The sequence below is a fragment of the Trachurus trachurus genome (genome assembly GCF_905171665.1).
Source record: "Trachurus trachurus genome assembly, chromosome: 20".
Classification (NCBI taxonomy): Eukaryota; Metazoa; Chordata; class Actinopteri; order Carangiformes; family Carangidae; genus Trachurus; species Trachurus trachurus.
Window position 1 is genome coordinate 18,809,526 of NC_139911.1, and position 25,630 is coordinate 18,835,155.

Sequence of the window (25,630 nt, forward strand, 5' to 3'; positions counted from 1 at the left end):
GATAGATAGATAGATAGATAGATAGATAGATAGATAGATAGATAGATAGATAGATAGATAGATAGATAGATAGATAGATAGATAGGGTTAGTGCAGTGCATACATGTCAATGAGCAATGTTATGAAATGCCAAGTGTTTCCTGATGAAGTCATTTTGCGTTCACCACCTTTGTATAGGCAATAAAGGAGCTCTTATATTTGTTCCAGCTGGGCCATCATGGAGCTTTAAGGTGGACATTCAGAAAAGAAGCAGCTAATGGGAATCTATACAGACACACAGATGTACAGCGTCTAGAGTTCCACAAAGAATTCAAACCCTTCACAAAAGTAAAAGTTTAATATCACACTGTGGGGAAAAAAAGTATAGAAATCTTATGTAAGTTCAAGTATGCAATGTGAAACATATTTCTGAGATCATATGTGTATTCAGTGTTAGACTGAATTTAATCCTTATGCAACATAAGATTGTATAATGGTATTACATATGACGTCATTTTTTCTAACCCAAGCCCCCAAAACAAATGATTAAATAATCAAGTCAGAAAAATAAAAGTATTTCCATGGTGGAGTGTGGAGGGTGGATTCAGTCGTGTGGCAGCCTGAGGGAAGAAAGCGCTCTATAGTCTGGATACAGCAGGGTGAACAGGCTGTGGCTGTGGTGAGTGTTGTCTTGCAGTATCCTCTCCAGTATCACTGGTTCTCAGTTAATTAGTCCTGATTACAGTATGTTATGTTAATCAATGAAATGCCAATGATTTCCTGTTAAAAGCCATGTAATACACAGATGTGTCCTCTGAGATAAAAACAGCAGTATTTGTGCCTTCCCTTCCTTCTCTTGTCACATCAGGTTGTTAACAGTATATATTTGATTCACAAAGAAAAAAAAACAAGAACACCATTCTCCCTTTCTGCTGATGCAAGCTGGACAAATAGGTATTGAATAAGACTTCTCCTGGTTCCAGGTAATGTAGCCTATTGTGTAACTGTTTCTCTGCCGCCCCTGTCTGCCTCTTTGTAGCCAGTCTTTTTTACACCACATTGTCTGGGATGTGGCTGTCCAGAGAGGCTGTGGGCACTCTCTGCTATGTGAGTATAGTCTCACTCATCCTTTACAAAAGCATATTGTAGCCTACAACAACAGATGCTCATGTTCAGCTCAGTTTATTCCTCCAGTTTTCTAACTGCCCAAACTGCTGCATCACATTCAGATGCGCCCTAATACATGCAAACAGACGTTTTACTCCTGTATGAATTTCAAAGGCCTGCCGTAGCTGCAGGACAATAAGCTCATAAGCATGTCTTCAAATTCCCAATTTGCCAAACAATAAAGATCCTGCTGATTCAGTGACTCCCTTCAATCAACATTTGATTGAGAGGTTTGCCTCATTGATCTGATGGTTCCCGGAGGAGACCTTTATTTCTGCTGATGCCAGGGAGCGCACATGTTATTAGCCATTCTGTTTGCTTTCAAACATCACAACCCTCTGTGCAGGCTGGATTATGGTCTAGAGCTTTTATATTGAAAGATGAAACAGCGTCTGACTGATGGTATACGAGCGTCGTTGACATGCTCATCAAAGTTTATCAATGCACACAAAGTTTAGGGATTAAGGCTTTTGATATGTTTATCAAATTAATATCTAATAAAGATATGAATGGACACACACATGAACACACTCTGTGAGACACGAGTGAAGTGAAGTGAAGTGAGTGCTGCTGGTGCCTGAGCTCAGATTCCTTGTGTTTTACTGCCCTCCGTTGCCATATAAATTAATACAGATTGTTCCTCAGACAGTAATTCAGTCACAACACTTTTATTGTTCCACCTTCACATCCACACACGGGAGATACACATAACATAAATAAATAAATAAATGTGAACTTCTTAGTGGTATCAAACAACACTACAGGGTAACCTAAAAAAAGTTGCACAGTTCTTTTTATGCATTTTATGAATTCTATTTTTAACTTTTTTTTTCTTTCTTTCATAACTGGATTTTATTTTCCATAATTTTAAATCTTTTTCACGTAATGCACTAATTACTTGCACTAACTGCATTTTTTATTATTAAAGGTGCCACACAAATAAAGTTCATTATCATTACTATTACGAAATTGTCTAATGCCAGGATCAGACTACATGAATTCAAGCTGATTTTCACACGATTTTGTTGTGGCTGACAGTGTCGGCGTCAGGCGCGATTATGAACATCAGGAACGTGTAGTGTAACACAACTGACAATAGGTAATTGTAATACTAGAAGGCCTCTATCATTTCTATATTTAATACAGAGGCCTTCTTATGAGACAGAATACAAGTAATATCTCATTTTAGTTGAAAATTGGTGTTTCTAACCTCCATCTCTGTGTCAAGTGAGCTGAGTGATGTCATGTTCACAGACCGCAGTATCTCAGAATTAGAAATCTTGAGATATGAAAAGTGATACGGTAAAAAGTTATACATGTTGGAGTTTTGAGTTTAAGTGCTTCCTGCATCTGAAGTTACAGTCATATCTCACAGGTCATCTCCCTGAGTGCATATTTTAGGTTCAGGAATTACAGGAATGTTCTGAAGTAAGAGTTTATTTTCAACCTCTTTGCTGTGGGATGTTTACAGTTAGTTGTGGAAGCCTGGGATGTGTTGTCAAGTTTTGTGGGGAGTGAGTGAGTCTTCCGACAGCTGGGGAAATCAGAGCGGAGGGTCGGTGATTGAATGAGCTGATGCTCCACAACGAGCAGCTGCTGAGGTGCCAATGATCGATACGCTCCTCAGCTGTGACTACAACCAGGCTGCCTCTCTGTTAAACCTTACAATTACACAAACACATGAAAATCCTATCAGCTTCTTCACATCTGTAATCTCTTGTAAATACCTTTCTTTAAGAAAATGAAAACCGCTGGTGTGATTTGGATGAAAATGCCGGTCGGGCGTTAAGCTGCGGAAGCGACCCCTCCAGGGAGGGACAGACCTTTCATTTGACCTGGATTAAATATTGATAGCCTGCGATAATAGGGAATAGAGCATGAATTTCTATGTCACAGCAAGGTGAAGGGGTCAATCCTTTGTAAATGACCTTAAAGGAGAGGAATTTATTTATGTATATTTTTCCAATGCCCTGAGATGAGTCGTAAAACGTCAATTTAGAAGTGAAATGTTATTCAATGTCAGTGCATCTGTGTGTGTTTTTTTTAACCCCTCCACGGTGTTGGCTGTTAGTGAGGTTGTAAAAGCACGCCGACTCTGACACAGCTACAGCAAAAGTTAACCTTTAAATCCAATTAAAACTCCAAGATGAGGAAATAAATAAATAAATAATAAACAGCTCCCGCCTCTGACTGATGTGTGATTACTAAAATCTGCCAGCACATTAGTCAAGTGAGGCAGACACAGATTTATTCTGCATTCACGCTGCTTGTCAGGAAGCCGGGATATTGAATGTGACGGGATGACAGCAGAGAGGAAAAAGGCAGAGTTGTGCATATTTGAATAAGCTACAAGGAAATTGGGATTTAAGGATTATGCAAGTCGGTTGTTTTGGGACGTTTAAAAAAAAAGGGATTGTCAAGTGCTGGTTTAAAACATCCCAATGTGTGTAACTAGTCAGTCTTTAAGTTCAATTATAACCAAACATCATGTTGCTCCGGTGGCCAAAAGAACAGGGGAAATCACAGGTGTGCAGGGTAGTAATCACCTGAATGGTCTCATTTCTCTGGATGAGTTGCAGCTGCTGTGAGTGAAGAGAAGTGTGGGGTTACACTGACATCTGGTGGAACACGGTCACACTTGCAGGTTTCCTAGCAGTAAAGCCAATTGAAACAGACAAGACACTTTACTTATTCACATCTTATTCCTCTGTGTGGTTGACACTGGTTTTACTTCCACTGTCACTTCCTTTCCTTTATTTAACCTGGTGAAACCTGGAGATTAGAATTTCAAGGATTCAATAAAGAATCCAATTCAAATGTTTGTTGGATTTTGAATTCAATACAAAGGACAAACCTGTAAATGTCAACCACTTAATAAACCTCTGTGCACCCTTATAGACCCTTTCAGAGAGTATAAACAAAGACAGGTGTGGCTCATTAGAAAACGCTCTGGTACACTAAATAGAATGGAGCCTTAATTAGTATCCTTGGTAACACCTGTCTTTGTTTATACTCTCTGAAAGGGTCTATATGAACACAGGATATCAACTACATTAGGATCCCACATATCAATGCAGTTTTTTGGAAATATTATACAGTATTTTTGTTTGTTTTTATTTTAGTAAAAAATTCTTCCAGCTTTGGCAAATAGTTAGTGGAAAGAAATCATGTTTACTTGAGTAACACACTACAGTACATGTAAGTAAAAGCCACCGTATTAGTTAAAAATTATGTTTCAAAGCAATTCTCAGAAAACACATTTGAGCTTAATGTTTTTTAAGCTCTTAACACAGGAGCTAATTTCTCAGAACATTAGTGCTAACTATCTGGCCAAGCATCTGGATCCAGGAATGAAAAGACTTCATGTAATGTCTGCTTGTTGCTGTAACATCTGTATCTCTGCCTGTGCAGCCTTCACACAGCGTGCTCTGCTATTTGCTCCACATTGGAGGTCACATTGTTCTGAGATCTGAACTTGCCTACAACTTTTTATAGCTAACCTCCACAGCCGACCTTCACAGGCTGCGAGTGAACCGGCGCCGGGTGCGAACCACGAGAGAGGCTCAGCTGAAGGTGACACACCACTGTGATGAGAGACTGTGATTACTGCTGCGCTTTTCCTGTTGAACAGCTTTGATTAAAGATGTGAAGATGTCATGCAGCCGTGAAACTCTCTGAGCCTCAAACAGACAAAATGGACAGGTAATAAGTTGAAGGTTTATTATCTTCTCTTTCATGGCATGAACATGTCTTTCCACAAGGACATGTAATAAAAACGTGTCCTTCCTCGCTCCTGATCATCCTCCAGCTGCGTGACCGTGCTTCATGTCTGCTTTCGCTTAGAAAAATCTAATATATACACAATTTACAACAATCTAACATCTCATGAGTTTGACATCAACACAGTGCAGTAGCAAAACAAAGCAGTATGTCATATTAAAGGAGGGATACACCCTTAAATATTCTTATTAAAGTAGCTAAATCTGGCACATTTTCCTTCAATCCACCTGGCTGCTATTAAAAAGTACAGAAAGTGCTTTTAGACATCCCTCACTCGAGATGTGTAAACATTGGAAATGGTACACATAATCCATAAACACAAGAATAAAAATCTACCAAAACAATTCCCTTGGAATGTTGACAAGAGTCTGTTGTAGGCTACTGATTAAATGCTAGTTTGTATCTTTTACATTGTGTTTCTTTCTTGCAAACTGAAAATAATGTTGCACATCATATAAAAATAAAATATATAGTAACTCTAAGAGCTTTGAAATAAGCTTTACAGTTGGCACTTGCAGCTGTTACAGTAAAATAAAATAAAAAGTTCAGTCAGACACACCTATTGTGCACTATTGGGCTTCAGTTCTGTAAAGTTCAGTGTATTTTGTTTATTTAATCTGCAGTAGATCACTTATCTCTGTCCTCTTGGCCCTGTCCTGATAACTCCTGTCATCACAATAAGCCTTTGACATTGCAGCTTTCAGGACTCGCCTTGCAGTGCCAGAGTTCGTCTGTGGAGCTCATTGAGGACGACGTCGTTGTTGAAGCTGTCGGATATTCCGCTGTCGGCGAACACAGAGCCTGCGACACAGTCAAATAACACATCAATAGTATCACTGTCATGTAAATTAAGCACCAATTTTACAAAAACTGTAGGTCAAACATTTTACTCTTACCACTGCTATTGGTGCCATCGCTGATGACAGAAGCGCTTCGAGAGGTTAAGACCTGAGAGGAGTGGGCTGGTGTGGCGACTGACTGACTCTTGATGTTGTGGGTGGCCGTCCGACTCCAATCTGAAGAAACACACAGTATATAAATAACAACACTAATGTGAATTTAATCTTTTCCTTGCATCAGTAAAAATGGTTTGTTTTTAACTTCTTTTCCGAAGACAATCACAATTTCAGTGCTGGAACTACATTTTCCTTAATGCTTTGGTGGATGATGCTATAGAGTCAGTTATAAGTGACTAAGCAACCTTTATTTGTACATATTTTAGCAAATTAGCACCATTAAAAGTATGCAGAATTATCTATTGGTAGTTCCTCTTTACAATTCACCCACAACCATCACTGGTTTACACCTTCACACTGAAGAAAACATGTGATTATAAAGAACATCTTTGTTCCTGAGCTGATTTCTAGACCTTTTTTTCTGAATGAATGACATTGGAGTTGCAAATCTATAATTACGTAAAGCATTTCCATGTTTTTAGAGTTTAACAAGTTATGACTCAGAGAGGAGAGAGGAAATGTCCGACACAAACTGACTGGCAATCAGTCAGTAAACATTGTGAAGTACCTTCACTGAATCTGTGAGCAGCAGCTCTAACTGCTGACTGTGTTGATATTGTACTGTGTAGCCAATCTACACTCAGCTACTTTGAGGGCACCAACATGTACAAGTACCTTTCACCCCATGCAGCATCTCCTGGGCTTATTATGAAATTAAATGATCAGAGTTCAACAAAGACGTTAAGGTGCCCACCTGAGTTTTCAGGGAGTCGCAGTTTCCCACAGCAGAGATGTGTCCTCCACTGCCTGCGGACATTCTCTTTTACAGCACAGTGGAAGACAAAGACAAAGAAACCTACACAAAACAAGTTGAACAATTAAAAAAAAGCATTTTGTATGAGTGTTATGAAAACAATTCATGTTCTCAGATTCTAATGTGGATTCATACAGGTCTCACCTTGCAGTGAGTTCAATATGGTGAAGAGGTAAACGAAGGTTAAATAGAGGGGTCCCCAGGCGAACAGAGCAAACCCCCACGTGAGTCCGAGCAGGATGATGAGTCCGGCGATGCTGCGCAGGTCGGTCATCACTCCCCGTTTTGGGGACTGGTTCTGAGGGTTCTGCCTCTTGATCCGGGCCAGCTGGATCATAATCACGATGAAAACCGCTAAGCACAGAATGAAAATCAGAAGGAAGTAGGCCACCACGCCAACGTAGAAGGCGATGTCATTCCGCAGCCAACAGCTACAAAGGAGCACACACAGGAGCAGAGGTTAACAGGTTAACAGCTAGAAATGTTCATTATCCAAATGTTCATAATGTGATTAAATATTGCATCACTGCAGGGCCGTTGTTAGGAATTCTGGGGCCCCTGAAAGAATACTAAAGTGGGCCCCTGACTTTTCCACTTTTTTTCTTAGACTACATTTATCATTTTTTATTTAGCCTACTTTGTTTTGATGCTAATGCAGCATTACTATGAGTATTAGTCAGGGTCTTATGCAGAATAATTAAATCATATAAAGATTAGACTACTGGGGTTTTTTGTGGGCCCTACTGGGCGCTGGGCCCCTAGAATTATCATCACCTTTCTCCCCTATACAACGTAGGTAATAGTGTGTATAAAGTGTTACCCAAAAATGTCTTGTTAAAACAAAGAAAGACTTACAAGTCATCTGAAGTACCATCAGTGTATTTTCCATATGTAACCAGACCATAGTTGTCTTTGTCGACTGATAGTGTAATGATCACCACGAGAAGAGGAATCCCTGCAAAGGACACGACATTTATCAGCAAAACCAGCAACTGTTCAAGAAGACATACGTGTTTGCAAAACCATTTGTTCCTACAAATGCATCATACATGGATATTATCCAAAAATGAAACCTTTGGAGTTGAGGTTTAAAGCACCTACCCCAGCCTATCAGTGTGAACTTGAGCATGTATCTGCTCAGGTAAGGAGTGAACACCTTAACGATGCTCAGGTACATGTGAAGGGCCTCCAGCCCGGCCCAGGTGAATGATGTCAGCATGAAGTAGTGCAGGAAGAAGGCTGTGCTAGTGCACAGGCCGACTGCCGGGTTGAGCGCCAGCCAGCCGTTCAGTAAGAAGACCAGGTCGAGCATAAGGAGGGATGTGCAGAGCTGGACCAGGATCTTTGCAGGAATATCACGTAGCAGTTTTCTGCAAAGACGGAATTAATTAGAGACTGGATTTCATTACTCTAGTGAGGGTGGTTATGATAGCTCTCTAATGAAGCTCAGACAGAAGTTATTTTGGTATTGTAAAGAGGGATTCTTACTCAAATGAAAGATACGTTAGTAAAGTGATGGCAAGAAAAATAGCAGAGATTCCACAGCCGATGTAGGTGATATAAGTGAGAACTTGTACGTGTTGACGGTCAGTTATTCCATCTCTCGACAAATCCTGTTTTGAGATCAGGGTACAAACAGTGAGCACGTATTGCAACTGTTGCCTGTTAATTGCTTGTACTTTTAACGAAGATACAGATATGTAGCCTATACAGATACCTACCAGCAGTATCGCAAATGAAGTGAGATGGTTGCAGCTGCAGCTTGTTTCCTCAGCTGTGGCAGCAACAACAGAGCAGCCGTCAGAGCTCCAGCCTCCTCTGTCGCCTAAACAGCACACAGACCATTAACAGGAATATTCATACCTGTGGCAATATGGAAATATAGCCAGCTACACTAAGCATTCAAATGCTCACCATTCAGAGTGAAGTCCCAAAATACACACGAGGCCACAAAGTTCCCCTGTGAAGCAAAAACAAAGTTTGCATAACCTTTCACAGCTTATTCTAATGCTTATTTGTTTTTCACCGAAAAGAAATGTCCAGTTTTTATTATGTCTGTAAATGACAAAAGCTTTTATTGTTAGTATGCCCTCTTACCACAACTTTACAATGCTATAATCTGATTACTCTAGACCAGTTTATCGCTGTGGACTTTGCAAACAGACATAATAAATAGTAAATAAAACAATCCATGTGCAGAGGGCGTTTTTGTATGAAAATGGCAAAGTAGTGAAATCTTTGGTCTCACTATCAGAATTGACTTGTGGCATTCAAATTATGAAGTGATTCTATCCGGGTGGAAGAGAATGAATGTTGACTTTGTCTGTGCACACTCACATGTATGGGGTTGATGTTTCGGATGGTAAACTGAATGTCCTCAGTCAAGTTGCCTATTGACAAATTGGCAACACTGGAGCCAAGAACTGCACTGACAAGTGTGTTGTTATCCAAGGCTATATCCTGCAAAAAAAGAAAAAAAAAAGAATAATATAAAGATATTTTGAAGGAAGGGGAACACAGTAATTGCTCTGTAAGTATCTTATAATGGGGGTGTACCTGGAAAAAGGAACTTTTGGTGAAGAAAGTGAATTGGACCCTATTGGCCTGCTGTTGATGCTCAGGACTGAGGCTTGCAGTGAGGGTGGAGGGCAGGAACATTGACCCCAGAGCAGAACCTGACCTCTTGAACGGGGACGTTTTGAAATCATGGACCTGGAAACACCAAAAGGTTAACAAATGGTTACTGCAATGTTGTATGATCAAGCTCACAATGCAGGCACATCGACAATACATACAATACTGTCGGCAAATTCTGTATGTCCTGCAGGTATCAGTATTTCTACCTACTTTCTGATCTGTATTTTCATCCCAAGAAATAAAAAATCATAACCAGTGTTACCTGAATATCATTAACGGTGTTGACGATGATTGTTGTTGCTGGAAAGTTTGTCCCATTCACCGTCTTCACTGCCAGAACCAGTGAACTTGTGGAGATGATCCCTCCGCTGCCATTGACAACGAGCTTAAGAGCCACATTATCCACTAGTCGAATCAGCCTATCAATGGGAACCATGACGACACATTTTAGAAAAGTCACACGTATCTGAAAATGTAACCGAGGGTCATGCGAATCTTACCTATTAGCAGATGCAGAGAGGGCCACTGAGTCACCTTCCAGCAAATTACTTATGACACTGACGGTTTTTTGTCCCACTGCCTGAGAGACAGTGGGGGCATCCATGAGTGTCTCCAACTGCCCAACCATCTGATCCACCTGTAACATCCATCAAATTACAGTGTGCACCCCCAAAATCGCAAAGTTCCAATAAAAAATACAACAACATATCAGTATATCTATTGGTCTTAGACATTAACTTGATACATCTTTAAGCCAAACAAGTCTTTTTTATTGTATTAATCCTTTCAAAAAGTGATTTAAAGCTTCAATTTTCTGCCTGTAGTGTATTCTTCAGTGAATCAGTCGCTTCACCTGTGAAGAGTTGAGCTGTGATGTATTTTGTGTTCGCTCCAGAAGCTCATTTGCTTGCTCCTCCTGTATCTCTTGGTTGTGTGTTGTCTCTATAAACCAAAGTGAAACATTGTTCAGCCATTTCAGCCCACCGAACCTTCCTGTGCAGCTTTCAGATTACAAATATGTTGGATTCTGAGCTTTACATACCAATCACTGTTGTGGCAATGGTTGTGCTGATGAAGGTGTTGGTTGGAGGAGCTGTTTTGGAGGTTGAAGACATCTCAGCAGTAGTGGCGTGATCCTGGGTTGGAGCTGGGTCACGTATAGTAGCAGTAGTAGTGGTGTTGGTGGTTGAGATGAGGGCTGTATGCTCAGGGGAAGCATTGGCTGCATTAGTTGTTGAAGGGACTTCTGGCTCCTTTGTTGTTGGGCTGAGAACAGTGGTTAAACTGCTTGCAGTTGTGCTCAGGTTGTAGTCGACTCCTGTGCCGACAGTGTGATTGGTAATGGGATCAGGGCTGCTAGAAGATGTGGTGGATTTGGTGTCGTGTCTGATGGAAGTTGTGATGCTGGGAGTGGAACTCTCAGTTGTGGGTTTGTCTGTCTGGTTGTTCAGTGGAGAAGTTGTTGGGTTAGTGGGGCTGTTAACAAGATCACCTATATATGGTGTGAATTTGGTTAGTACAGTTGTGTCATTGTGTAAGTTGTTGATGGCAGTTGTAGCTAAATTGTCCACTGTTGTGTGATTTGTAGAAGGCACAACTGTAGTTGTGTTGTTCACTGTTGTGTGTTCAGTAACTGGTGTAATTGTACTAACATTGTTTGTTGCTATGCGATCTGTAGATGGCACAACTGTAGTTGTGTTGTTCACGGTTGTGTGTTTAGTAGAAGGCACAACTGTAGTTGTGTTGTACACTGTTGTGTGTTCAGTAACTGGTACAATTGTCGTCAGATTGTTTTTTGTTGTGTTGTCTGTAGAAGGCACAACTGTAGTTGTGTTGTTCACTGTTGTGTGTTTAGTAGAAGGTACAATTGTAGTTGTGTTGTTCACTGTTGTGTGTTTAGTAGAAGTTACAACTGTAGTTACATTGTTTATTGTTGTGTGATCTGTAGAAGACACAACTGTAGTTGTGTTGTACAGTGTGTGTTTAGTAGAAGGTACAACTGTAGTTGCATTGTACACTGTTGTGTGTTTAGTAAAAGGTACAACTGTAGTCACATTTTTTATTGTTGTGTGATATATAGAAGGTACAACTGTAGTTGTGTTGTACACTGTTGTGTGTTCACTAACCGGTACAACTGTAGTCACATTGTTTATTGTTGTGTGATCTGTAGAAGGCACAATTGAAGTTGTGTTGTTCACTGTTGTGTGTTTAGTAACTGGTACAATTGTAGTCACATTGTTTATTGTTGTGTGATCTGTAGCAGGCAAAACTGTAGTTGTGTTCACTGTTGTGTGTTTAGTAGAAGGTACAACTGTAGTTGTGTTGTACAGTGTTGTGTGTTCACTAACCGGTACAACTGTAGTCACATTGTTTATTGTTGTGTGATCTGTAGAAGGTACAACTGTAGTTGTGTTGTTCACTGTTGTGTGTTCAGTAACTGGTATAATTGTACTAACATTGTTTGTTGCTATGCGATCTGTAGAAGGCACAACTGTCGTTGTGTTATTCACGGTTGTGTGTTTAGTAGAAGGCACAACTGTAGTTGTGTTGTACACTGTTGTGTGTTTAGTAGAAGATACAACTGTAGTTGTGTTGTTCACTGTTGTGTTTTCACTAACCGGTACAACTGTAGTCACATTGTTTATTGTTGTGTGATTTGTAGAAGGCACACCTGTCGTTGTGTTGTTCACGGTTGTGTGTTTAGAAGAAGATACAACTGTAGTTACGTTGTACACTGTTGTGTGTTCAGCAACTGGTACAACTGTAGTTGTGTTGTTCACTGTTGTGTGTTTAGTAGAAGGTACAACTGTAGTTACGTTGTACACTGTTGTGTGTTCAGCAACTGGTACAACTGTAGTTGTGTTGTTCACTGTTGTGTGTTTAGTAGAAGGTACAACTGTAGTTATGTTGTACACTGTTGGGTGTTTAGTAGAAGGTACAATTGTAGTTGTGTTGTACACTGTTGTGTGATCTGTAGAAGGTACAACTGTAGTTGTGTTGTTCACTGTTGTGTGTTTAGTAGAAGGTACAACTGTAGTCACACTGTGTGGTGTGTGATCTGTAGCAGGCACAATTGTAGTTGTGTTGTACAATGTTGTGTGTTTAGTAGAAGGTACAACTGTAGTTGTGTTGTACACTGTTGTGTGATCTGTAGAAGGTACCAATGTAGTCGAGTTGTACACTGTTGTGTGTTTAGTAGAAGGTACAACTGTAGTCGTGTTGTACACTGTTGTGTGTTTAGTAGAAGGTACAACTGTAGTCGTGTTGTACACTGTTGTGTGTTTAGTAGAAGGTACAACTGTAGTCGTGTTGTACACTGTTGTGTGTTTAGTAGAAGGTACAACTGTAGTCGTGTTGTACACTGTTGTGTGTTTAGTAGAAGGTACAACTGTAGTCGTGTTGTACACTGTTGGGTGTTTAGTAGAAGGTACAACTGTAGTTGTGTTGTTCACTGTTGTGTGATCTGTAGAAGGTACAACTGTAGTTGTGTTGTTCACTGTTGTGTGATCTGTAGAATGTACAACTGTAGTTGTGTTGTTCCCTGTTGGGTGTTTAGTAGAAGGTACAACTGTAGTCGTGTTGTACACTGTTGGGTGTTTAGTAGAAGGTACAACTGTAGTTGTGTTGTTCACTGTTGGGTGTTTAGTAGAAGGTACAACTGTAGTTGTGTTGTTCACTGTTGGGTGTTTAGTAGAAGGTACAACTGTAGTCACATTGTGTGGTGTGTGATCTGTAGCAGGCACAACTGTAGTTGTGTTGTACAATGTTGTGTGTTTAGTGGAAGGTACAACTGTGGTCACATTGTTTATTGTTTTGTGAGCTGTAGAAGGCACAACTGTAGTTGTTTTGTACACTGTTGTGTGTTCAGTAACTGGTACAATTGTAGTCAGATTTTTTATTGTTGTGTGATCTGTAGAAGGCACAATTGTAGTTGTGTTGTTCACTGTTGTGTGTTTAGTAGAAGATACAACTGTAGTTGTGTTGTACAATGTTGTGTGTTTAGTGGAAGGTACAACTGTAGTTATGTTGTACACTGTTGGGTGTTTAGTAGAAGGTACAACTGTAGTTGTGTTGTTCACTGTTGGGTGTTTAGTAGAAGGTACAACTGTAGTTGTGTTGTACAATGTTGTGTGTTTAGTGGAAGGTACAACTGTAGTTGTGTTGTACACTGTTGGGTGTTTAGTAGAAGGTACAACTGTAGTTGTGTTGTTCACTGTTGGGTGTTTAGTAGAAGGTACAACTTTCGTCACATTGTTTATTGTTTTGTGAGCTGTAGAAGGCACAACTGTAGTTGTTTTGTACACTATTGTGTGTTCCGTAACTGTTACAGTTGTAGTCACATTGTTTATTGTTGTGTGATCTGTAGCAGGCAAAACTGTAGTTGTGTTGTTCACTGGTGTGTGTTTAGTAGAAGGTACAACTGTAGTCACAGTTGTGTGTTTCTTAGAAGGCACAACTGTAGTTGTGTTGTGCACTGTTGAGTGATCTGTAAAAGGTACAACTGTAGTTGTGTTGTTCACTGTTGTGTGTTTAGTAGAAGGTACAACTTTTGTCACATTGTTTATTGTTGTGTGATCTGTAGAAGGTACAACTGTAGTTACATTGTCAAATGTTGTATCATCTGAAGGGGGAAATGGCCTGGTTGTAGCGATGTGATACTCAATTGTGTGATTGAGAGAAGGTGTGGATGCCTCAACAGTAGTTAACTTATACACTGCTGTGTCAGTGGGAGGTGTAACTGTAGATCCATTGTGTAGTGTTGCATAATTTGGAGAGGATGTAAATGGTTTGGCTGTAGTTCTGTTGTACACTGTTGTGTAGTTTGGAGAAGGTGTCACTGTGCCAGCTGTAGTTAAGTTGAGCACTGTTTCACTGGGAGAAGGTCTAACGTTACCTGTTGTTGTTGTATTGTACTGTGGTGTATAATCAGGAGACAGAGTAGTTGTGTTAAGCGTTGCATCAGTCAGACTAGTAGCTGTGTTGTGTAATGTTTGATGGTTGGTAGAAGTCATGGTACTGAGTCGTGTAGAGTTGATAGAGGACGATGTTACAACTTTTGTTGTCTTTGGTTGTTCTGTGGTTGTGTTTTGGAGTATTGTATTCTGAGTGGGTGTCGACAATGTTTTGTCATCAGATTCAGTGTGCTGTACCTTTGTACTGTACTGTACTGAGACACCTACAGTGCTTTGCGGTGAGGTTGTTCGAAGGACAGACTTTGCTGTTGAGGACTGAGTTGACATGTTTGGCTGAGCTGTTCCTTGTGATGTGCTACTCTGTTGAAATGCTGTGGTATATTCAGTTGTCACGCGAGTCTGTTGGGTCTTGTTGGTGACAGATGGCGGTGAGGCTTCAGAGGTTGTAATAACGTTGTTGGTCAGGGTGGCGGGCTGAGTTGTTGACTCGGGACGGCAGCTGTCAGTCAGAAGAACAGCAAGTATCTCATTCGCCTCAGTATGAAACAACAGGCAAAAATATCCAATATTCAGCAATTCATATTGATGTCAACAATGTCACAAAGAGAAGAAATTAATATATTATCCTTGTTTGTCCATTCAGTAAATATAGTGAATATAAAACATTTTGCTATGTTGACAGACTTTGTGCTAAGCTCAGCTGGCTTTGTTGGTTGTAATGCAATTGGTTTTGAAATGAAAGCAAATGAATGATGAAAGCAACTTTTACAAACTTTTGCTTTTAATTTCCTTACAAGATCATCTATATTTCAGATATAGAGCCAATATGCAAACACTGTGATTTTGTCAAATCACAATACACAATTGAATTTCTCATTGTGGAACCAATAGAAGAGATATTTTCTCAGACATACTTATGTACCCCCAGTCCAGCCTGTGCTTCATAAGTTGAACTCTTGAGAGTTTATTGAATTCCTGCTGAATTCTTGAATCTCTTTGAAACACTATAAAGATGCTCAGGGGCATCATTTGTTTGTCTTGTGCAGCATGCACTTTAAGCACCAAAGGTAAGACAGGTTCCTGTCTAACAAACAGAGAAAGGTGCAGCATCTTCTCCACTTCTGGATGAGAAATGTGCATAGTTAAAAAGAAATCTGAGTGTCACAGTTTCTAAGGATGTCAGCATATAGATTGTACATTTACCATTGACGCTGAGAAGCACAGAAATAGTGTTGTTGGTTCTCACAGCAGAATTCTGTCATAGGTGTTAGTTCTGCCAGTTTGAGATTGTTGGACTCCACAAGGTCGCTATCAGATATAGAAGATTATAACATATTATACATTTTAAATGCACACTCAGGCATACAATAAATAATGGGAAAAAGGGTATTGCTCACCATTTAAGATTGGAGTGTGGAGTGGAGTCTGTGTTAGACTGGGAGATATCCAGGAATGTCACAAAAGTGTTTTTAGGGTGCCCCTCGTGTTCACACAAACCTGACGGTAACAAATCATCATGAGTTAAACTGTTGCACTGATAGATACATAAATTGCACTAATTACACCTCATCCAAAGGCGTGTCTCCGCTGCAGGAACTTTGGGGTAATTTTACGGGGCCGTGTGTCTCCACTGCAGGAACCTCCCCCACAGGGCTGTTTACAGGAACCTTTGGAGATTTACTCTGTGCTGATTGGTCAGACAAAGAAATTGGTCAGATTGGTCAGAAAAAAGAGAGAATAACTCAGTAAAATACGAGAGTAGCAGTAGGCCTGTCGCACATCGCCATAGGACCCCGGTGGGTCCTGTCTGCAGTGGAGACATGGCCACCAAGAGGACCGAGTGAGAGGACGGTTCCTGTAGAAGTTCCTACCCCCTCCTTTTACCAGGAACTCCTGCAGTGGAAACGCGGCTCAAGATGAAACCTCTTACCAACACCATAGGAATAGAGCCTCTTATTCCAACTTTAAATGTCTCTTGGGTCCAGAATAGTTTTAAAGATTTTATTGATTTCATATTTACTGACACCGTATGCCAAGCCAAAGCTCTGTTGGGTGATTGGTCCTTCCCCTTTGAAAAAGCTTCCCTGAGGAAAGTAGACCTGCATGCTCCTCAGCCTCTTTGAAATTCCTCTTGCAGACACATTTTTACAGCTACTTCATCTGGGCTTGCAGAATCTACTTCCAGTGACTGAGATCAATCACAATATTAAAGGTATATTTCAATTTCAATTTGTCTTGTAAAGAACACTGTAACTATATTTGTACGTGATATATTTTATTCCTATTATCACTTTATTTGATATTTATGATTCAGGACTAGGAAATAAATTACATATCTTCCATGCAAGTAAAGAAATGCATGCGTGTTTTCCCTTTTTTCTCTTGTAGCACTAGTTTTGCATGTGCCACTTTTTTTGGCGGTGAGGGTGCTATTTAAATTTATGTTCCCTTTTCCATCTTCTCCACTTTCAGCTATAGTGGCAACATAGATGTCTGTGTGTAATAAAACAGTAGCATAAAGGCAGATAATTTTATGACTGCCTGCATAGGAACGTCTCTATTTGGATAGATTCTGAACGTGGGAGCAATTTGCAAGTCTGCACAAATACAGTGCATCTGTTCACACCCAATACACAGGTTATGATGAAAATGTATATGATCAGCTTCATCACCATCCTATCATATCATTAATAAATTGAGAAACACTGTAGTCTTTTAACTTCTGTGTGTCAAATTCTTATGCTGTCAAAGAAGAATACAATGTTTTTTTTGTTTTTTTTTAAATGAGTGCAAATCCATGCTTCTGTGAATGTGTCAAGATAAATATATAGGTAGAGGTAGGCAGGTAGATATAGGCTACTGACTGGGGGAAGAGTTGCTTACCAACTCTCTCCACCTCTCCAATAATTCTTGCTGTTATATGTTTGTCAGAGATATCAGCAGGCTGGTATTTCTTCACAACCTTCTGCAGTTCACATGCTTGGTCAGCGGCTTTAAGTTGCAGCAACACACTGCAGTTTGTATTTCTGGGGGAAATAAATACACACACACACGCACACACACACACACACACACACACACACACACACACACACACACACACACACACACACACACACACACACACACACACACACACACACACACACACACACACACACACACACACACACACACACACACACACACACACACACACACACACACACACACAGAGAGAGAGATTGATTCACACCACTGTGAGGAAGTGATATATTAATAGAGTATGTATGTTGCAAAACATCAAGCGAAAAGATTTTACTTTATGTTTTTTTCTTCATCACAGGAGAACCGTTCTACCTGCAATAGGGGGAAACAAAAGTTGCAGTAATTTTGCTTATGATAGAAACTTTATTCTCAAAAGTGGAAGCATGCTGCCTGATTCTGGGTCACACCAACCTTAGGTTTGTTGCTGCCCTCACAGAAATCTTGAATGTCTGTTTCTGGCTCTAGTTGTCCTTTTTTGCAACCAAACATCTTTAACACCTGTATGAATGTTGGAGAGACAGAGGCAGACAGATGCTGATAGTGTGAGTGTGTGTGGTGATGGCAGCCAACCTCACTCATACAGTCGAAGAATCTCTTATGTAAGAGCGAAAACATTCAACTCCAACGTTTTGTTTGCATAAAAAAAAGGAACAAAGTGATGTTTTCATTCATTGTGGTTAGTATAGAAATTACATAACCTCTGATATTTACTGCTGTCCATTATTTCTCTCATTTTAATTTGTACTCAAGACTGAACTGAGGACAGTGAAAGGCAGCACTCTGACCTCTGTGTCATAAGCAGTTATATGGTCCCAATTGAGCATGAGGATGTGCATCACAGAGTTGGAATGTATCACAGTTTTGGCAGGAATTTGCTGCTGCCCCTACAAACTAATTCTGAGTCAACAAAACATGTTTGTGACAAGGTGTAATTTAAAGGGGAACTATGCAAGTCCCGTCGTTTTTCCGATGTTTTGCTAACCCTCCTCCCGGCCATGTGTATTTGTTTTCAACAACACTGGCAAGAAAGCAATCCATGGAGTGGTGGATAATGTTATTTATCATATATGATGATACGATGTGTATTTGTGTAGTCTTATCTGTCATAAACAAGATATTATGGGTTACGGGGCGCATTTGTGTTGTGATGAGATCTGGGACATCGGGTCAGACTGGGCTCTGATCTTGCAAGGTTGGTTTTGGGCCAAAAGAGGCTAGGTAGAAGGCAGAGAGCCTTCATTCTCTGTAACAAGTTCCAAGTAATTTATTTAACCATCACAATTACTGCGACGCTGTTTAATTGAATAAGGTAAAAATGTAGCCTAGTTAAGGTAAACATTTTGCATGGTTCCTCTTTAAAGCCATTAAATACACAGCATGATGACAGAGTTGAGACAATGAGCAACCCAACAAATGAAGAAGGGGAAAGTTTTAAATTTCGCTCACCAAATCCTTCACTTTGTTTTTGTCTGTGTTTTTATTTTTGGCCGTCACATTTAGGGACATCAAAAAGAAAGCATCTGCAGAAAGGGATGCAATTGTGAAAGCATAAATATTCTGCAATAAAACATACTGATGGGACAAAGGTGAATATAGTGTTACCTTTATTGGAGCAGAGTTCGTCAAACCCACAGCTTACTAATGTGACGAGAGAGAGACAGGTGTGTTAATGAGGGAGACTCTGGTCAAAGACGATGTTTAAGTCGCTGCTGTGTGTGTGTAACGTTGTGAAGTATCCTTGGTGTGGGTCTCAGCCTCTCTGACGGTGTGAATACGTTAAAGTTAGCACTGTAAACTCATTATATGAAGGAACAAGAGAAAGTGGTCTCCCGTGTGTGAACGTGAGTTACGTTTAGTTGCTGGCTGCTTTTCCTTTCAGCTAGACTGAAAAGCAGGTGGGACGGAGGACCACAGATGCCAGTTCGCTGAATGTTTTTATACCTAGAGCGGAGCAGGGGGCGGGTTTTTGCTGGATATAGTTTTAGACCCGCCCATTAAATCCTGAACACAGAGATGGTGAAACACGGTCTCTGAGGCCTAGCTCCACAAGGAAATTATGAACGGCAAAAATACTTTTTACATGTTTTGAGGGACACATTTAAGACCTAATTAATATGTTAAGAAGAAAAATACTGAATTTGGTTTACCCAGTCTTTAAACTTCAGTCCCTTATTTGAATTATATAAAATTTGCCGTAATTTAATTTTCTGATATTTCTTATCCTTAGCTGACATGATTATGTTAGAGAAAACTAAAAATCTAAATCTAAATTCATCCTTCAATTTCTATCATTTGGAATGATTTAATGATATTATCATTTTATCATGAGTTAAGCGCAGAGTAGCTTGAATATGACATGAATAAGATAATTTACATAATTTATTGTTATTATAAAGCTGTCATAATGCTGGAAATGATGTAGGGGGAATGAAAAAGACCCAAATTGAAACTTTATTTGAATTTCTGCTACTTTTCTAAAAACAATTTACTTACATTCAGAAATGATTCCTGTTACTTTTATCACTGATCTCAAAGGAAATTCAACCCTACACCACTTTATATCATTGGCTCTTCTTATGTAATGCGTGACAGCCTCACAGGGCAGTACCATTCACCTGTGGCCTGGTTGCTCGGGTAAGAGACAGATGTTGTTATGACAGGACTTGAGATATGATAAAATCATTGTGATACTTACTCTCTGATGGTTTACTTCTGCTGGACTGGTGAGGATTCACTTGAGTTGCTGAAACAATCAAATGTATGCATTCATTGAGGTTTTCTATTTATCCTTCTATCTGACTATCTTGTTTGTTTCTTGGCATCGTTTGCTGTATTTCTGTTATTTACATGAGCACAGACACAATTTCAAAGTTTTCTCTCTAAATCACGCACATATACCACAAATACCAACACCCATACTGCTAAGCATGCAAGTCACCTATCTTGGGACGTTTCTTCCCACGAGCTCCACGTCTGAACCGTCTGTGCTCTACAAGACACATAAAAACATGCAACATTCAACATGCTCTACGCACATGCACAGCTACTGCAGAGTGGTTAGAAATGTGTTAGTTCTACAGTTAGTCCTTGTTTTTAAAAAAAAATGATACCTCCGTATCTCTCAGCAGCCTTCTGAATCCTGATGGACATTATTAATGATCGATTAATCCGTACATTACAACATTAATCTTGCAGCTTTACAAAGTATCGGACTGGGGAGAGAGATATGGCTAATGGAATAAGGAATATGGCTGGATGACAAATAATCTGCCCACATTCTATTGACAACACTTTTTCATTTTGAGAAATGCCTTCCCCTGGCAGCAAGAAAAATCTTTCTCAATCTACACTCCTAACTGTTATGTTTCTGTTGTACTGTAGACTTTGTGGCACCTGATGTGCAGATATCACTCGTATACTTTCTGGGTTTTGACTTCCTGAATGTGGAATGATAAATTGCTAACTTAAATGTATAAACTGGATGGACCACAACAAACTCCCACACATTCTTCTTTTATATATTTCATTTACGATAAATTGGTTATTACTTTAAGATGTTTATATGTCTATATCTATTATGTACTATGTGATGCCATACTTGTGCTACTATCTTATATCAAGTGACCATTCTAGTTCAACAAAAGTTATACTACAAGAAAAGGTAAAAGAACAGACTGTACTGTAGAAACTACCCCAGTCATACAAGAAATCCATGCTTTCTAATTTCTATTCTATAGACCATAATACAAACATGCTGTGTTTGCGAGAAGTTTGCATTCATTTAATATGTGATCAAATAAGGGGGAAGACTTCCATGCATTTTATGTTAAATGCAGTTATTGATTAGTTAGTAAGAAAGTCCTGACGCACATGTTTCCAGCTTGGTAAAAGGTGAAATAAGTAGAAAGTAAAGACAAGTTCATCTCATCTCTCTCTCACCACACATGAGCTCAGGGTCTCTCTGTCTGGCCCTGGGACTGGTCAAGCCCCAGTGCTGAGCATTCCAGCCAATCACAGTTCCGTCCTCACAGTAGCCATGGTTACCCACGTCTGCCCACATCCGGAACAGGTACAGCTCCACTTGTCCAAGCTTGACTCCCGGTGGTCTGTCTCTGGGACGACAGCCCAGCCACAGGGAGCCAGAGGGGGGGATGGCCTGAGCGATAACGGTCCTCTCAGCCACCAACCTCCCATCAACCTGGTACAGAAGCAAACTCTTCATTACTGGCTCTTACTTTCAACGTTTCTGATAAGAAAATATGGTCACACTGACAAAGTTGAAGTTGATTGCTAAGAAGTGTAACTATGGAAATGTAGCTAAAACAATTCCAAATGAGTGAAGAATATGTGCATTAAAATAATTATACAAGTCATAGGCAACAGACACATTTGGAAAATAAATTAAGAGCTATGGTATAAAATTAGGACCCACACTTTCAGCTATAATGTTGTCTGGCTTGCCTGCCATTTTTACTTCCAGATAATTTCAACAAACCCATCTACTTGGCTAAGCATCTTGACCTCAAAGATTACGTTGCCATAACAACAATAAAACTCAGAAAATAAGTTGAAATATTGAAGTTGCTGTTACCTTGTTATCTTTGCAAGCTTCAGTAACAAACGGTAAATGTAATAAGGCAGGGCCTTTTTTTTGTCTGTATTGAACTACTCTGACTTCACATAGTATCTACTGTATACAGCATTGTTTTTATTTCACTCAGAAAAAAACTACCACAGTAAAACCCCTTTCACGCCATATGGACTAGTCCAAATGCATTGTCCAATTTTCAGGCCTTAAGTAGGCCCACTTATACTTTGGGGCATAGTTTAGCTCAGTGTGTAGAGTAGTGAATGTCATTCCCCTATACTCTCTGTCTCCCCATTTCTTGTCTCTCTACAGCTGTCCTGTCAATTAAAGGCACTTTAAGTATGTTTACTTTAAAGGGATAATTCAACATTTTGGCAAATTGGCCCATTGCCATAATCCCTGTAGTCTTAGGAGTAGGTTTGTTACCTTAAATTCTGGTGCAAGCTATTTTTAGAATGGCAGAGCAGAGCCGCAAGCTGCTCAGAGCTTCAAATTATAGCAAAACTGCTGATGCCCCCGTTAGAGGCAGTTTTTCGGCAAGCAGTCTCTGCATTTGCCTCAAAAACAACTCTGTCTCGTAACGTTCCGTTATTATCTCATAGCGTAGTGAATGTGCAGGTCACAACTTGTCCACCAGAGCATTTTTGGAGTTGTTGGATTGTGTATTCGATGAGTTTGATTAGGGAAACCAAGAAATCCCATGAGCCTCTGTAGCATAGCTCTGAGCAGCTCACGGCTGCATGTATTACCTCCAGGCTAAAGGAGTTGCGTCGTACATCCCTCCTGAGACACACCCTGTGCCAGTAAGTGGGAGACAACTGAAGAGGAAATCGGTGTCGGACCCTCAGCAGCCACCCATACAGCACCCCATCGTCTCCCTCCAGACCCAGCTCGGGCCTCGGTGCGTGGACAGAGCTGTAAGAGAATGCCACCCAGGCCCCAGGAACCACCACACGGATGTCCACACACACAGTCATCTGAAAGAGCAGCGGCATGGCGGCCCTGTCCTGCAGGGTCCAATGGTCCTCGCAGCCATTTAAAACTGCTTTAGTGTCTCCCAGGAAATAGCCAAGCGCTGAAATGAGAAGATAAATGGAGCTGTCAGGGTTTAATTTCCTTGCATGGCTGCTAATGAGGCAGAATACTGTAGTCTCATATTAAACCTAAAAGCTCAGAACTGAGCATGTTTAATCTCATACTTTCTTTGCAAAACCTATAAGAAACTCTTGTTAAACAATACAGCTTTGAACCAGAACAGTCGAAAGCTCCAATAGCATTTTTGCCACACAGCACAATCATAATCGGAGGATTTTGTCAAAAGATGATCTTTCATAGCACTTGAATTGTTTACTTGTGGTGTATTTTGTTTTGTGACCAAGTACCTTTATATCAGCCTCAACTGTTCAGTAGCCTATGTTGTTATGATGTTAAGTTGCAAACGTGAGAATGCTGATGTAAAGTGATGATCATGTGATTCCTGCTAACGCTGTACACATGTTGTATTGTCCCTGTCCCTGTATTGCCATTGCTGAACTTCCTTTCTGCCAAGTCATTTTGCATGGTGTCAACACTATCATGTTGTTGTTTCTCTTTGCAATTCAAATCAGATGCTGACAAACAGGCTTTGTCTACACACGTGTCAGAATGGTAACATTAGCACTAAGTCTATAAGTACAGGTTTAATGAGCAGTCAGCTGAGCTAAAATGCCTTTATTACTTTCATTACTGTTCATCTATCTGGTAGTTTAGTCAATGTTGGACGACCTAACTGATAGCAAACAGGACAATCATAGCCATGCTACATTTAAGAAGTGCCTAGGGCTTTTTAAATTAAAAGCCTCTTCAGTTAAGAAGGGAAAAAGTCAATTTGGAAAAATTAATATTTTAAATTCTCTGTCTTCTTATAGTAGTCACCTGTGGTTGCCAGCAGCAAAGGCCAGGTGAATAAAAGAAGATAGTGTGTCCATCTCCACCGTCCGCCAAAGCCACACATCCTCCTGGAAATACAAAGCAACAACAGTCATCCTCCTCTGCCCATGGTTTCCTCTCACTCACTCACACCAAATATCCAAATTATTCTACACAAAATATGTTTGTTTGTTTGCCAGCTTCCTCTTTCTATATTCCTGTCATTGCCATCTTCGGTGCAGTCTCTGCTTCTGCACGTGGATCTGTTCACAGTGTATCACTGTCACTGCTGTGGGATTACACAAGAAATTATCCTTTGCAGCTGGTAAACCAAAACGATCTAATATTATCTGTGCCTTTGTCCACACTTAGGGTTTGACTCCAGGGCAGGGGAGGACACAGCAGACTGGGTTACACCTCGCTGCAGTCACACCATTGTGGCATGTGTCTTTATGATGTTGATACACCTCAGTTTACTTCTTTAAAATTTATAGACACGGCACGGTAACACACAATACATAATATGGTCCTTTGTCACACAGTGGCTCCAATGTGAAATTATATAATATTTATTATTATTATTATTATTATTACTTGTATGTATGTACTGTATGTAAATAATAATATAAAATATTGACTAAGGAAGTCCTACAAGTATCTGACATACCTTTCTCCCCTAAAAGCATTAACTAAACTCATATACCTTGTTTAATGAGTGCTCTTTGATTATAATAATAGGTTCTGGTTTGGAATTGCACTTTCAAATTTAATATGTATTTCAAATAGGTAGTCCATATCCCTACTAAACCTAGAGATCATCACCTACAGGGAATATTTGAATTAATCCCTTTCTGCGTTTGTCACGTCTGCATCAGCAGCTGTGAACCTGCTTTGAACCTCTTCCACTGAATCTGCTAATTACAGTCAACATACATATAGGTTTTATGCACACATGTTCAACCATTTTTTCACTGAGGAAAAGTTTGATAATGTTACATAACTATCACAGCTCAATGTGTGAGAAAGAATCTGTAAATGCTTAACCATACTGTTACGATCCAGCTCACAATGAGGGGAAAAGGGAAGCAACATACTGTAAAAGCAGATGTGGTTGATAAAGCACTACAGGAAGGGAACTGGGATAAATAAATGCTGCTCAAATGAAAAGAAATAAGACTCTAGTTGATGGTTACATTTTGTAAAATATAACAAAGATAATAAATTATAAATGCTAGTTCAAAGTTCTGAGAATTTTTATTTTACGATTTATGTGTCCTCTATTTTACCATTAAATTTCCTAATAACTGATGATATTTATAGTAAATAGATAGATATACTTTACTGATCGCAAGCTGGGAAATTACATAGGGGTCTTTGCTAAGAAAAGCCAACAAGTAAGAAAAACGTAAGAAAGTAAGAACAAGTAAGAAAAAACAAATTACCACACAGCAGACATGCACACCCATTCATACACACGGATGTCACTGAATGTTGTCACACAAAACATGATTAAAAATGTTGATACACAGGGTACAGTATGCAGTGTTGAATGAAGTGCCAAATGCTTTAAATCACAGGCACAATAACAATCTGACCTAGTGGTTAAGGTCACTTTTACAGCCCTGTTTCATAGGCCAGTAGCTGGACAGTAGCATGGAGGTAGATGGGAAGCACAGATGTAGCAGACACAGACAATAATCTGTAATAAACTACAACAGAGGAATGATAAATTTGTGTAGCTTTCATTTTTAATACATTTTAATCTCGTTATCTCAAGATAACAAAGCCCATTTTGTACAGAGTAGCAGGATTACAGAGAACTGATTGGGTATTTTGTAGACTGATGCCTGAGGAATCACTT

The 25,630-nt window shown here is 39.8% G+C and overlaps 1 protein-coding gene across 1 annotated transcript; it reads right to left on the reverse strand.

Moving 5' to 3' along the window:
- Window positions 1–5,626: 5,626 nt before the first annotated feature.
- Window positions 5,627–23,658, reverse strand: adgrg2a (adhesion G protein-coupled receptor G2a; the record flags this gene model as incomplete). Its single annotated transcript, XM_083995287.1, has 18 exons — window positions 5,627–5,727; window positions 5,823–5,942; window positions 6,637–6,738; window positions 6,841–7,127; window positions 7,552–7,651; window positions 7,798–8,066; window positions 8,185–8,309; window positions 8,418–8,521; window positions 8,611–8,656; window positions 9,034–9,156; window positions 9,253–9,408; window positions 9,596–9,752; window positions 9,834–9,970; window positions 10,187–10,275; window positions 10,376–10,825; window positions 21,213–21,471; window positions 22,611–22,936; window positions 23,631–23,658. 18 exons carry the CDS (start codon window positions 23,656–23,658, stop codon window positions 5,627–5,629), a joined length of 2,979 nt encoding a protein of 992 aa, XP_083851413.1.
- Between the last annotated feature and the right edge of the window lie 1,972 nt (window positions 23,659–25,630).